Consider the following 13,760-nt stretch of genomic DNA (forward strand, 5'->3'; position numbering starts at 1 on the left):
GCCATAAACACCCATGTTTTTGTGTCAAACAAGTCCCTAAACCACTCCAATGCATGTAAGGAATTTAGCTAAGACCTTTGGGGGTGTGTTGTACCATTAAACTTCACATTTTGAGGCCAAATGAAGAGTTTACGGCCAAGGATATTCTTGGGCCGTAAACTCCCCAAATTTCATGCCAAGTTGTCCCAAAACTCATTATAGGGCCTTCTAGGATTTATCTAAGGTGAATGAGACCATGTTGTTGATGGGTTTTGGTCATAAGACATCCTATGTGCTCATACAAACCCTAATGCTTGGATCTAGGTTTCTCTATTGTACATGCTTTGAATCCAAGACTATAAACCCTAATTCTATCATATGGAAATCAGAATTCACATGTAAATAGGTTTAAGAACATACCTTGATTGTTATATAGCAATAACAATCCAATTCCTCCTTGAATTGACCTTGGAAAGCTGAGAGTCACAAGTGTCACTCCTCTAATGGCTTACAAACACCATAAGCAAGTGGAGAAGGTATAAAGAGAGAGGATGGAGGTTAGAATTCGTCCTTGAGACCTCTTGGGAAGGGTTAGACGAATTCCTAAGCCCTAGGGGGTTTATATAGGTGTAAAGATTAGGGTTTTAGTCCTTATCCTTATCTAGTTGCTTGCCCACCAAGCAACCATGAGATAAGTCTTAGAAACCCTTATCCTAGTCAAATTCTAAGTGATTATCACTTCAAATTCGTCCACCATATATATAAGATAATTCTTAACTTATTTTGTAACTATCACATAATTACAATTCAGCCCCTCTAGTTTAATTAATTACACTTGATCACAAAATTAATTCTTAATTAATTATTGACCAATATTAATTAAACAAATATGATTTCTCCTTTAATATATTATTCTTATAACATATTAATAAATCATAATAACCTCTCTCTCTTTATTTATTTCTCCAATCAAGTTGCTTTGGTGAAGGCAACCCAAAAGGACCATGCACCATCGGGTCAAGTACATACCAAAATAGTTATGGACTTAGACACTAATCCAACAGTTGTACCATTAAAACATACATCTTGAAGGACTTAATGGAGTTTACGGCCCAATAACAAGTCTTGGCCGTAAACTCCCCAAAAATGTCACAAATTAGAAGTTAAATCCCTCCATTTTGGTCCAAAACACATACCATTAAAGTAAGGAAGTGAAATAAGGCCTTAAACATACATTTTGGAGTACCACATGAGTTTACGGCCAAGCCTAGGGGGCTTACGGCCGTAAACTCCCAAAGGGTGGCCTTTTAGGCCATAAACTCTAAGGGAGTGAGCTCATGGACCCTCCCGTAAATCATTCATGGCCTTGTACCACTCCCGGGAACCCTTTCTAGGCTATAAAACCCCGAAAACGATGCTAGAATGCCCAAATACTATAATGAAAAGCATAAGATGATTAACTTCTTGTAAAATACATATTTCATATGACATTAGGGTCCTAAAAGGTGCTCAAGTGGTTATTTGGTACCAAACGCTCAATCGACACTTTTACCCGATTTACCCGATTCACCCGATTTCCGCGATTTCAGGTGAGTTTATACCCCTTTAATGAACCTTTCAAATGTTTTAAATGTTTTAGGGGGGAGATACAAGTTGCTTATAAATGTTTATGTAAAGTTTTGCAGAACGATTTCCGCGTTACAAGGATTAATCACATGTGATTCACTACCCTTAGTTCAAATCACATGTGATTTGTCCCTATGCCTTATAAACGGGTTTTACATTTTCAAACTATTTTTAAACAGTAAGCCAGATTTTAAATGTTCTTTTGGAAAAATACTTTTATTAAATCAATTTACTTATAAAATGTAACCACTCTGATATATTTATATAAGTAAGACTTGGAGGACTTAGGACCGATATCTCGCCTTATTTCCTGTTCTTGTTTGATTGTGGGCTTAGGGTAGTAGTTATCTGTCTGACTGTCGTTGATTTCTTAGTTATATAACATGTATATCAGTATGGGATACGAATATTACTGCTTTCACTTAATACTAAAGTCATTACATGTCAAGAACCATCCACACTAAGTTAACTATAATAGGTATAGTTAATGTTGTTACTACTACTACTCGCTAAAGTCACTACTCTTTACAATATAATACTCACTACTACCAGATAATACCCTAGTAAGAGAATACACTATGATCAATACTAAAAGATTACTACACTATAACAAAAGAGAAAACACTAAACAAACAATAATATACGAACCCACTACGAGATACTCTATTCGTTACCCACTACGCCCGGAGTTTTCTGATAGGAAGACGACACTACATGTATAGATCTATACGGGGCAGACGCTATTACATCCCGACTGTTAATTTCAGTCCGCGCCGTGCAGGCCCAGGGATGCCACTACTTCACTATACTGTGCATGACCGGGATGGTTATGGGATCCTCTATTATCCTCACTATTAGTATATACAAGGAATGCACTATAACTACACTAAATTACTACACTAAATGCTAAACTGCATCCCGAAGTGAGTAAGTATCTACCACTAAAAGAAGCTTGCACCTCTATCACTGATTACAGGCTTGACCCATTCTATCACAATTATTATTTGGAGATTTTCCAATATACGTTTACAATAAACTGTTTCAAAGAAATGAAGAATGCATACTTTTCACAGATTGTCACTTACAATGTATTTTCTGGAAAAATATGGGATTTTTCTAAGTTTCTACTACTTAAGAATATAAATGACACATTTTTCGCACTAATGATTTGTATACAAAAACTCACACTAAACTCTTATGAACTCACCAACTTTATGTTGATATTCATTTTCAAAATAACTTGTATCTTCAGGTCAAAGATAGACAGGTGCAGACGCAGCATTTTTGGAGAAGGTGGAGCACACAAGACCCATCTCTTATTTTTGATTTACTTTTGGGTGATTGTTAAACATTACAAAGCACACTTGTAATTAAATTCACTATGTAATGCAATGGTTGTATGTTTCTTGTTTCTACTATTATGCAATTGTGATGATACTGTACACTACGTCATCCACCCCGAAACGTATTCCGCCGTTATCGGTTTTGGGGTGTGACACGAACACGTTGCATCAAAAGGGAGTGTCTTACAAATTCGGTGCAATCGATGGAAAGAGTAAGTAACACGTGTCAAATCGGTGAAGCCAATTAAGTTGAACATGTATACAAAAGAATATATAAAATGACATAAAATAACCCCTAAAAGAAAAGAAACACAGTTGGAAAACCAAATGATCATTTATGCCAAAAAAAACCATGTTCGCTGTAGCTAAGATGAGAGAATATATATATATATATATATATATATATATATATATATATATATATATATATATATATATATATATATATATATAGGGAAATGATCAAATGAGAGCACGTAAAAGGTTGAGAACGCGAGAACAAAGTATATTCATTTGTGATACTATTTATTCATTTGTGGAGAAATAATAAAATTTTACGCCTTTAATTTCAACTGAAGAGAAAAAACATCAATTGAAATTAAAGGCGTAAATTTTATCATTTCTCTACAAATAAATACATGGAATCACAAATGAATATACTTTGTTCTCGTGTTCTCAATCTTTTTGGTGTTCTCATTTGATCTTACTCCTATATATATATATATATATATATATATATATATATATATATATATATATATATATATATATATATATATATATATATATATATAGGGAGTGGTTCAAATGAGAACCATAAAAGATTAAGAACCTAAGAACCCTATTAGTTAATAAATATTTACATGATATTCTTGTTAAACATGTGAAAATCCTTTTTTTCTCTCTTTTCGATACAAAAAGGGCAAAATTGTAATTTTTGCAGTATAATATTTTCATTCTTATATGCTCTCATATTTGAACATAAAACTTATATAAATTACAAGTTTATACAGTCCATTCGTAATTTAATTCAAAAAATTCACAATTTAATACAAAGCATTTTATACTAATTCGCAAACTTAAAGAAATCAAAATTTCAAACCCTACTACTACCACCACCACACGCTGCCACCAACCACCTATACCAGCATCGCAACCATTATTTTCTTCAAAATTAGATTTGTAAACAAAGTCATGCATTAATAACATAAATACTGCATTCAAAGTCTAATAAAACCATATATTTCACTCATTTTGAATTTAATGCAAAATTATTATTAAAACTAATGTATTCTTATATACTTATACAACACAACAAATAAATATATTCAGAAAAAAATTAACAAAAAAATTTATACATAAATCATTCATATTTTAAATTGTGAATTTAATATATTAAGTCGTGAATAAAATTTACATTATTTTAAAAGCAAACAAAAATATTATAATACTCACAGCTTAATGTCAATTCATTCACAGCTTTATACAATCAACTCATAATTTAATACGCAAAATTTACAGCTTAATATAGTCAATTTATATTCTAGGAAGAAAATATACAGTTTAATGCAGCCAATTTACAGTTTAAAACACAAAAGTCGTAGTTTAATACACAAAATTCAAAGTTTAATACACAAAAAGTATGCATCCATAACCATATTTTCAGCTTAACACTCTTTATATAGTCAATACAAAGTTTATACACAAAATTCATAGCTTAATACAAGTAACTTCATAGTTTCATACACATAGTTCACAACTTAATCTAGTCAATTTACAGTTCAAACAGAAAATTCACAGCTTAATACAGTCAATTCGTAGTTTAAAAAGAAAATTCAAAGCTTAATGTAATCAATTCACAGTTTAAAACACAAAAATGACAGCTTGGTAGACTAAATTCACATTTTAATACACAAAAAGTAGTATTCACATCCATATTATCAACTTAAAACACTTATTACAATTAATACACAATTTAATATATAAAATTCACAAACTAGTATAATAAATTTAAAGTTTAATTCAAAAAAAATTATACATTCACAAGTTAATAGCAGTTAAAACTAAGATTAACAAAATTATATGACAAATGAGAGATTAAAATATCAAATTCACACATTAACAGGAAAAAGAAAACCAAAATATAATAGAGATCTACAACAAATGCAAGTAGGAAAACATAATATCACCTTAAAACTTTTAATTCATAGTTAAATACAGAAAATTTACTATTTAATACCCAAAAAAATATGCATTCAAAAGCATATTTTCAACTAAAAATTTAATACAATCAATTCACAGTTTAATACAATTAATTCATAGTTAAATATACAAAAATCACAGCTTAATATAATCAATTTACAGTTTAAACAACAAATTCACAGCTTAATGCATTCAATTTGCAATTTTAAACACAAATATCACAGCTAAATACACAAACTTCATAATTTAATATACAAAAGAATATGCATTCACAACTTAATTCACAGCTTAATAACTTACCAAATTTCATTGAGACATTTCATCAAACACCTTATGTGTATCTTTTTTTCAGAACTTCCTTTCGTAAACACCATACACACACTAGATCTAACCTGAAAATGGACAAAAACATCAGATCAGATGTCGATTTGGTGGTGTTTTGACCAAAAATAAGAGAGACAAAGACGAAAATGAGTTATACATGGGAAAGAAGTGACACATAAGAGATCTGGTACAACTTTGACAAACATTTTCGCCGGTGATGGAACATTTCAGAGAAAAAAATAAGTTCAAGAGTTCTGGAACAAAACATTTGTATAATAACACCAAATTCTCAGATCTACATCAGATCTGAATTTATCTAGAGGTGGTCGGACATCTAGAGGCAGCGCTCGATGGTGATGGCAGATCTAAAGTCGGGTGTTGTAGATATGAAGGCGAATGCACCAGATCTGAAGGTAAATGCTTCAGATCTAAAGGCGGCGGCTCCGAATCTGAAGATTGTTGTATTCCGGCGACGACGACGGTGCCGGCGGTGGTGTCGGCGTTGGTGGTGGTGGTCAGCAGCGGTAGAAGGTAAGAGAGAGAAAGAGAGAGAGGTGAGAGAAAAATTTTCTTGTGAGATTATATTGATCAAATATATCATATGATTTAAGTTATAAAGTAAAATAGTGGTTCTTATGGTTCTTAACTTTTTATGGTTCTCATTTGAACATTTATATATATATATATATATATATATATATATATATATATATATATATATATATATATATATATATAATAAGCGCCTAGAAAAAAAAATACTTGAATAACCAATTAAATCAATTCCAAAAAAATTATAAGGCATCAATAACAATATAACATTATCCCTATATTTATTTGTGACGGATAAAATCAAATTCATAAAGCTAAAGTTTGCAGAAGAGGGATGAGGGGACATTGTGCTAAGTGGAATGCATCAGGACTCATTTCAGTCATTGTTCACTCCATTTAAAAAGATAAATACAATAAGTTTTATTATTAAATTTGTTGCACTGTAGCTTGACTTGAAGGCAACAAAAAACGACAACAACTTGGTTTTTGCTTATCGGCGACTGTCCAAGTGGATCACAATCTTGGGATAGTTTTGGGATTTCGTCCAATAAACACTCACCTATAAAATATTATCGCTAGTAATAGTAAAAAAAATTAAAACATAAATCTAATCCATTCTTATTTCATTTTTAATATCACTTATCTTTAAATAAGATTAGAACTTTCAACTTAACTAGGCCAAAAAGCTTTTGGTAAAAGATAATAATCCTAAATCTATTTTTCCCGAAGTGGATAGATAAGTCACGCGATGATGGATCCTCACCGTACCAAACCTAGAAGAGAGATTGTAAATATTTACACAACAACCTTGAAAATACAAATTCCTGGGATTTAAGTGTAAAAGCCTTGATATTAAATCATTTAATATCAATATGTAAATGGTTCTAAAACAAACTTTTTTTGTTTTGTTTATAAAGATCTGAAAAATTCAAACCGAAATCAATTACAAAAGGGCTTATGGCCTATGGATTAAAAATGTGCCACACAACCAGTAAAAAGTTCAAATCTTGTGATATATTTAGGCTATCCGGTATAGAGGCTTTTTCACGCGTCTTGGGCTGAGGTGACACCCTTTCCCACGCGTGAACACCGCCCCCAAAGCCGGTAGGGTGCGCGTGACGTGGCTCCGAAGATGCGAGAAGATGACCAATGGAATTACTTCATGGCTGTAACGTTTGGTTTTTTTATAAACGGCTATATGACGGTTTAAAAATTAATTAATTTTTTTTTTTACTTTTTACAATTTAACCACAACCATCTACACCTATAAATTATCCATTATTCTACTTTACAATTTACACAACAAAAAACACACTATATTTTATTACCTTCTACAAAAATAACATCATCTCATTTTTTTTTCTCTCTACATGGATTCAAATCCAAACACCCCAAATGCAAATGTTACCTACATGCAATTGTTAACCTCTCCAATCCAACAACAACCTCTATTCACCACTTCATACCCCGAAAACTTCTACCAACAACAACCACAAAAATTCAATCAACCCCAATTACAAACCTTTCAACAACAACATTCTCAACAATTTCAACAAACTTCTTTTACACCTCAACAATTTCAACCATCTCAATCTCAACCTATAAATCTCGACAATGACGACGACGACGAACGGGTCCAAGAAACAGAACAACCAGCTCGTCGAAGGCAAAAAAAAAAACCAAAGATCCAAGAAAAAAAATTATCGCATGGAACGAAGAGGAGGAGGAAGCTTTAGCGAAAGCTTGGATTTTCATATCCCAAGACGAGGATGTCGCCAACGCACAATCAGGTCAAAGTTTTTGGTGTCGTATTTTAGATCATTTCCACGCGTTATTAGGAAAGAAAACGGAGCGGACGTACGACTCGATCAACACAAAATGGCGTGACTTACGAGCGGCTTGCACCAAATTCAATGGCATATTTGACAAGCTTAAAAATATGCATAGAAGTGGTAGCAACGAATTCAACATTTTAGCGATCGCGTCCTGCGAATACAAAGTTACCACCAACGGTAAACCGTTCGGCCACCAAAAAGCGTGGGAAGTTTGTTGTAACGGTCCAAAATGAGTTCTATATCCGGAAATGATGCATTCGGGATCTACAACCGGTTCTAACAAAAGGGCAAGAACGTCCGAGTCGGACGTGGGTTTTGGACTCGACCTCAACGATGACTTCGACGCCACCGAGGGGGAGGACCCACCGGACGTCCAACTTCGTCGACCACCGGGATGGGACAAAGCGAGAAAAGGAGCGTCTTCAAGCGGAATAACACCGGGAAACTAGCGACAACGAGCTTGCGACATCCATAGATAAACCTCTAGTTTTTCTAGAAAAAAAGTACGAATCGTTGGAGGCCGCTAACCGCCAAAAAATAGCTCTTAACGATCTTCAAATCATAAACACAAAGCCCCAACCGGATCTCGACCCGGAAAATCTTGCGACATTTCTTAAAATTCAACGACAAGTCCGGGAAAAATATGAAATTTAGGTCCTAATCTTAATGGTTTTAAGAAATTTAGGATTTTATTTATGGTTTTAAGTAATTTAGGATTTTAATTTTTTTTATGTTTTTTTTAAGAATTTAAGAATTTTAATTTGTGTTTTTTATATTAATGTAATGTGTTTTTAATTTTAATGTAATGTGTGTTTTTGTTTTTTAATTTGTGTTTTTTTATATTAATTATGGTTTTATTTTAAATTATGGTTTATATTTTGTTTTTTATTTAATATAATGTTAAAAAAAAAAAAAAAAAAAAAAGGAATTTGTGGAGTGATAATCATTTACAATGTTTAGTGGGTTGGATGTGAAGCTGGCGTGACAATATGTGACAACACTTTTCCAGTGGGGTGAGTGTGATCACTCCCCATAGCCTTAAAAGTCTGTTTACTGGATATGTGACTTTGCCGTTAAAAAATTAACCGAAATCGATTAGATCACCCGATAAATGTATACATCTACAGTTTATCTTGAATCCTCATAATTTATTGAATAATACAAACACAGATAATATATAAAAAGAAACTCAAAGGAACTGTAAATTTAGGTGGACACACGTGTTGTCTAGGTTCACTTTGTTTTTTTCAACCCTTCACTCTACATAATAATAATAATTGTTAGAGATATGCGTGTGTTCTAGAGAAAGAGAGAGAAAAAGAGGTTCCTAAAGAAAAGAAACCATGGAAGTCATGAATTCAAGAAGGAAAGAAGAAGACCAGTTTCATATTATTCATAAAGTGCCATCTGGTGATGGTCCTTATGTAAAAGCTAAACATGCTCAAGTAGGTATTTTCTATATTGTGTTTTATTTTTTCTAAATCATGTTTAATTAAATGTATAATTTGAAGTTTTTTTTTGTTCTATCAAAAAAAGACTCCACCAAACCCAGATCGGGTTATAACCATTGAATCAAAACTAAAAATTTGTTTCCGTGGACCCATTTTATGTATCACTGATTTTGAAAATTAGTCCACGGAAACAGTTTAAAAGAATTTCTTAAACTAATCTAACACGCAAGTAATAAATTTTTACACCAAACTCTGGTTTTCTTGAATTATAGATCTTGGTTTAATTCGACGATTCCCTATATGTAATTTGCTTAACTAAGTATATATATTAAAGATCAAACTTCTGCTTAACTAAGTATATATATTAAAGATCAAACTTCTTATTGATTTACCTTGTTCTACCCTTTTAATATACAAAACTATCATTTTTTTTAAAATTTCAATACAAATTTATCATTTATTTAAATCTTATTAGTATTATCATATGATCATTGCTTTCTTAATATTTGATCTCGTTCGTTCTACCTTGATTTTCTTTTAACACGTTTATTACTTATTTAACTTCAACACTATTATTATTTCAATTATTTTCTATTTTAAATATTTTGAATTCTATGAGGATCAGATATATCATTAGATTCTTAATTTGCAGCTTGTAGAGAGGGATCAAGAGGGTGCAATAGTGTGGTTTTGGAAGGCAATAAATGCAGGAGATAGAGTGGAAAGCGCCCTAAAAGACATGGCTGTTGTAATGAAGCAGTTGGATAGAACTGAAGAAGCCATTGAAGCTATTAAGTCTTTTAGGTGCCTTTGTCCCAAAAGTGCACAAGAATCTCTTGATAATGTCCTCATTGATTTGTTCAAGGTACGTACAACCCCTCCCACACCTACATGCATTAATTATTCCACTTCTTGTGCATGCGTTTACATATATAATGCACTGATAATTATTATACAAGTGAGTTCCTTGAAAGTTATAGGCATGCATATATGCTACCCGTAAATCATGCATGATATGTAATGCTTAGTGGGTTCCATGCACCATGCATGTTTTTATGGATCATACTCATGGTGGTATCGATCTAAACATCTTAATTAATTGCACACAAATCAAAGAATGAGTAAATGAAACACAATTAAGTCGTGTTTCTAGTTTGCAAATTAAATTTAAATTAATAATGTGGTTGAATATTTGTTGAACAGAAATGTGGTAAAGTAGATGAACAAATAGCGTTATTAAAGCAAAAGCTTAGGATGATTTACAGAGGAGAAGCTTTTAATGGAAGACCAACAAAGACAGCAAGATCTCATGGCAAAAAGTTTCAAGTCTCGGTCAGACAAGAAACCTCCAGGATTTTGGTATTTTTTTAAAATTCTTCTTCAAAAATTATATGTTTGCTAAAATAATATATACAGTAGCAGTCTTTTTTCATAAAAGATGTTTTTTTATAAATTATCATTGCTTTTACAGAAGATAAATAACCTGAACATATTGTTCACAAAATACCATATTTTCACTATTTTGTGAACTAAACGTTTAACTTAAGTTGCTCACGTTCAAGCCGCAGACTTCAAAGAGATGAGGTGTCGTTAAAAAAAATCGTGTACCCATTTAAAAAAGATTGTGATTTATTAAAAAAAAAATAGGTATTTAGTCATTTACAGCATTAACCCCTTCATATATAGATAATAGTATTACAAGATGGTCGATTATAATTTAACATTTTGTGCTCTTTTTGGATTAAAAGGGGAATTTGGGTTGGCCTACATGCAAAAGTCCAACTTCATGGCAGCAGAGGTGGTCTACAAGAAAGCCCAAATGATTGACCCCGATGCAAATAAGGCCTGCAATTTGGGACTTTGTCTAATGAAACAGGCCCGATATGAAGAAGCTTGTCCGATTCTTCAACACGTGGTCAACGGGGGGAGATTCCAGGATCTGATGACATCCGGGCCAGAAATCGGGCTCAAGAGCTTTTGATGGAGATGGAAAAATGTCGGCACATGTCTGAGTTATTGCCTGCCCTTCCTGGACTGGATCTAGATGATGACTTTGTTAATGGGCTTGAAAAGTTGATGAATGTATGGGCCCCAAGTAGGTCAAAAAGGCTGCCCATATTTGAACAAATTGAAAGCTTTAGAGACCAATTAGCTTGTTAAAATCTTTATATATTTTTATTTGTAAGGTTTTTTTAAATGTGTGAAATAAATGAGCTAAAGCTCATAACTGTAAAGTTTTAGCGGTAATTGTCGGTGCTATTATCAGTTACGGCTGCTTTACTTTTTTTTAATTGCTTGTGATGTAAAAAATATATGTACATAGACCATAGTTAGCAGATTCGATGTAAATTTGAATATTTGATCACAAGTTGTGTAAATTTATGTTGTACAATGTGACTAGTTCTATGTTTTAGATGTCTATCTTAAAGCACTTTAGAGGACTGATAACCGAATTTGATGTGAGAATTGCTCAATTGCTTATGTATGTATATACTTCATGCGTAATTTGTTGAATTTTTTTTTTCAAAACAATACACTGTATGGTAAGAATCGTTACACACACACACACACACACACACACACACACATATATATATATATATATATATATATATATATATATATATATATATATATATATATATATATATATATATATATATATATATATATATATAGTATGCTAAGTTATAATGTGGTATGAGCAACTATTGTACGTATGGACAGTACTATTCTATGAGAATTATTAAGAGGAATAAGTTTTTTTAGTAATGTAAATACGTTCAACCTCACACAATTATCGTCATTTTCATGCATTCTCAATAATTTTTATTTATTTTTGTTTTCACACATCATTTTTCACTCATTTTCATTCTTACAAAATACGACTCAAAAACATTCTTATAACATTCTGATAGAATTAGAATAATAATAAAAAGCCTATAATAATCTTATAGACAATTTAATTAGTCAGAATGTTTGATAATAACAATAGTTATGTAAGATTGAACGGATTCATATTATCAAACAATATATTTTCTTTGTTATTCTCACATAATAACATTGTCTACACATCCGCACAACAAATGTCAATCTACGTTTGAACCCAACTATATATATAGTACCTGAAAATTTATGCAGTTGTGTTGATGCTATATAAATAAGAGGTTTGTGATCGGTCAAATTTTAGAAAAAAGTAAATTCATTTTTAATGCATTAAATTTGTCTTTCATTTTAAAAGGGATGTAATGAAACTAACTGAATTAACAAGATAATAAAATTGATTATTATATTTTATTATTATTTATTATATAATTTGAAGAAGTGAAATAGGTGAATCTGAAATAGGTAAATCTGATTAAAATAGATAACTATTATATCTCATAATGATTTCTCTCCATGATTAGCATATAAATATGATTTACAAATACATATTGGGTTAATGAAAATGACCGAATACAATGGGCTCACTATAATTAAATACAACAATATAATTAGTACATTAATGAGGACAATAGTCCTTTTGTAAAGCATAAAAGCTCAATGTTGGAACAACATAAGAGCTTAATGTTCAAATTGCATTTGAAGTCAAGGAACAATGAGGACAATAGTCCTTTTGTAAAGATGTTGGCATAATACGAGGAGAATGGAACATGAAGAACTAAAATATGGCGTATGGAAACTTTGTCTTAGATAAAGTGAGTAATATTGGTCTCCATGTGTTTGATCTAATGGTGTTGAAGTAGGTTGTTGGAGAGGGTAGACTAAATCCACATTGACTAGGCCTAGCAATCGTGTCGTGTTCGGGTTGGCATGTCGCGGGTTGGCGGGTTGGTGGGTCAAAATATGCCAACCCAAACACGACCCATTTAAATATACAGGTCATGGGTTGGCCGGTCACGGGGTTGGCGGGGTCTGGAACATAAACTCATATATGACCCCGCCAACCCATTTATTTATACGGGTTCACAGGTTGGCGGGTTCGTGGGTCAGATTTGGGTTCGTGGGTCAGATTTCATAAATAAAATTGAGAATGAAACATGAATAAATTCTTGATGGTTGATACAAACATATCCGAATTTTGGACACTTAAGTCTTAAACATCCAAATGAAAATTAAAAACATTCATAGAAATATGTTCAAACTAAACATTAATACAAACATAGATAATTCAAGTACTAAAGTAATAGCCACAATTCCCATTTTTTCTCCCATAAAACAAAGTCAATTCTCCAACACCATTTCGATAACTGATTTCGATCACAGAGTAAGAGATGGGAGAGTGGGATTATGGGTCGTGTCGCGGGTCGTGTCGAGAATTGTCAGCCCTATATTGACTTTGGCTATTTATATGTTTTGTCATTTTCCATAATTTATATGACATTATTAATTCCAAGTTTCACAATCAATCTTAACTTTTTCACTTTTTTCAAATAAAACTCTTATTC

General features: G+C 32.1%; 1 protein-coding gene across 1 annotated transcript; it reads left to right on the plus strand.

The window, feature by feature from the left end:
* The first annotated feature begins 9,117 nt into the window (after positions 1–9,117).
* Positions 9,118–11,690, plus strand: LOC111885583 (protein SULFUR DEFICIENCY-INDUCED 1). Its single transcript, XM_023881831.3, is given in 6 exon segments — positions 9,118–9,306; positions 9,965–10,177; positions 10,516–10,671; positions 11,061–11,073; positions 11,076–11,230; positions 11,233–11,690. Coding segments are annotated over 6 exon segments (879 nt in total). The 5' UTR covers positions 9,118–9,204; the 3' UTR covers positions 11,473–11,690.
* Positions 11,691–13,760: the final 2,070 nt, after the last annotated feature.

Source organism: Lactuca sativa, chromosome 9 (genome assembly GCF_002870075.4).
Source record: "Lactuca sativa cultivar Salinas chromosome 9, Lsat_Salinas_v11, whole genome shotgun sequence".
Taxonomy (NCBI): Eukaryota; Viridiplantae; Streptophyta; class Magnoliopsida; order Asterales; family Asteraceae; genus Lactuca; species Lactuca sativa.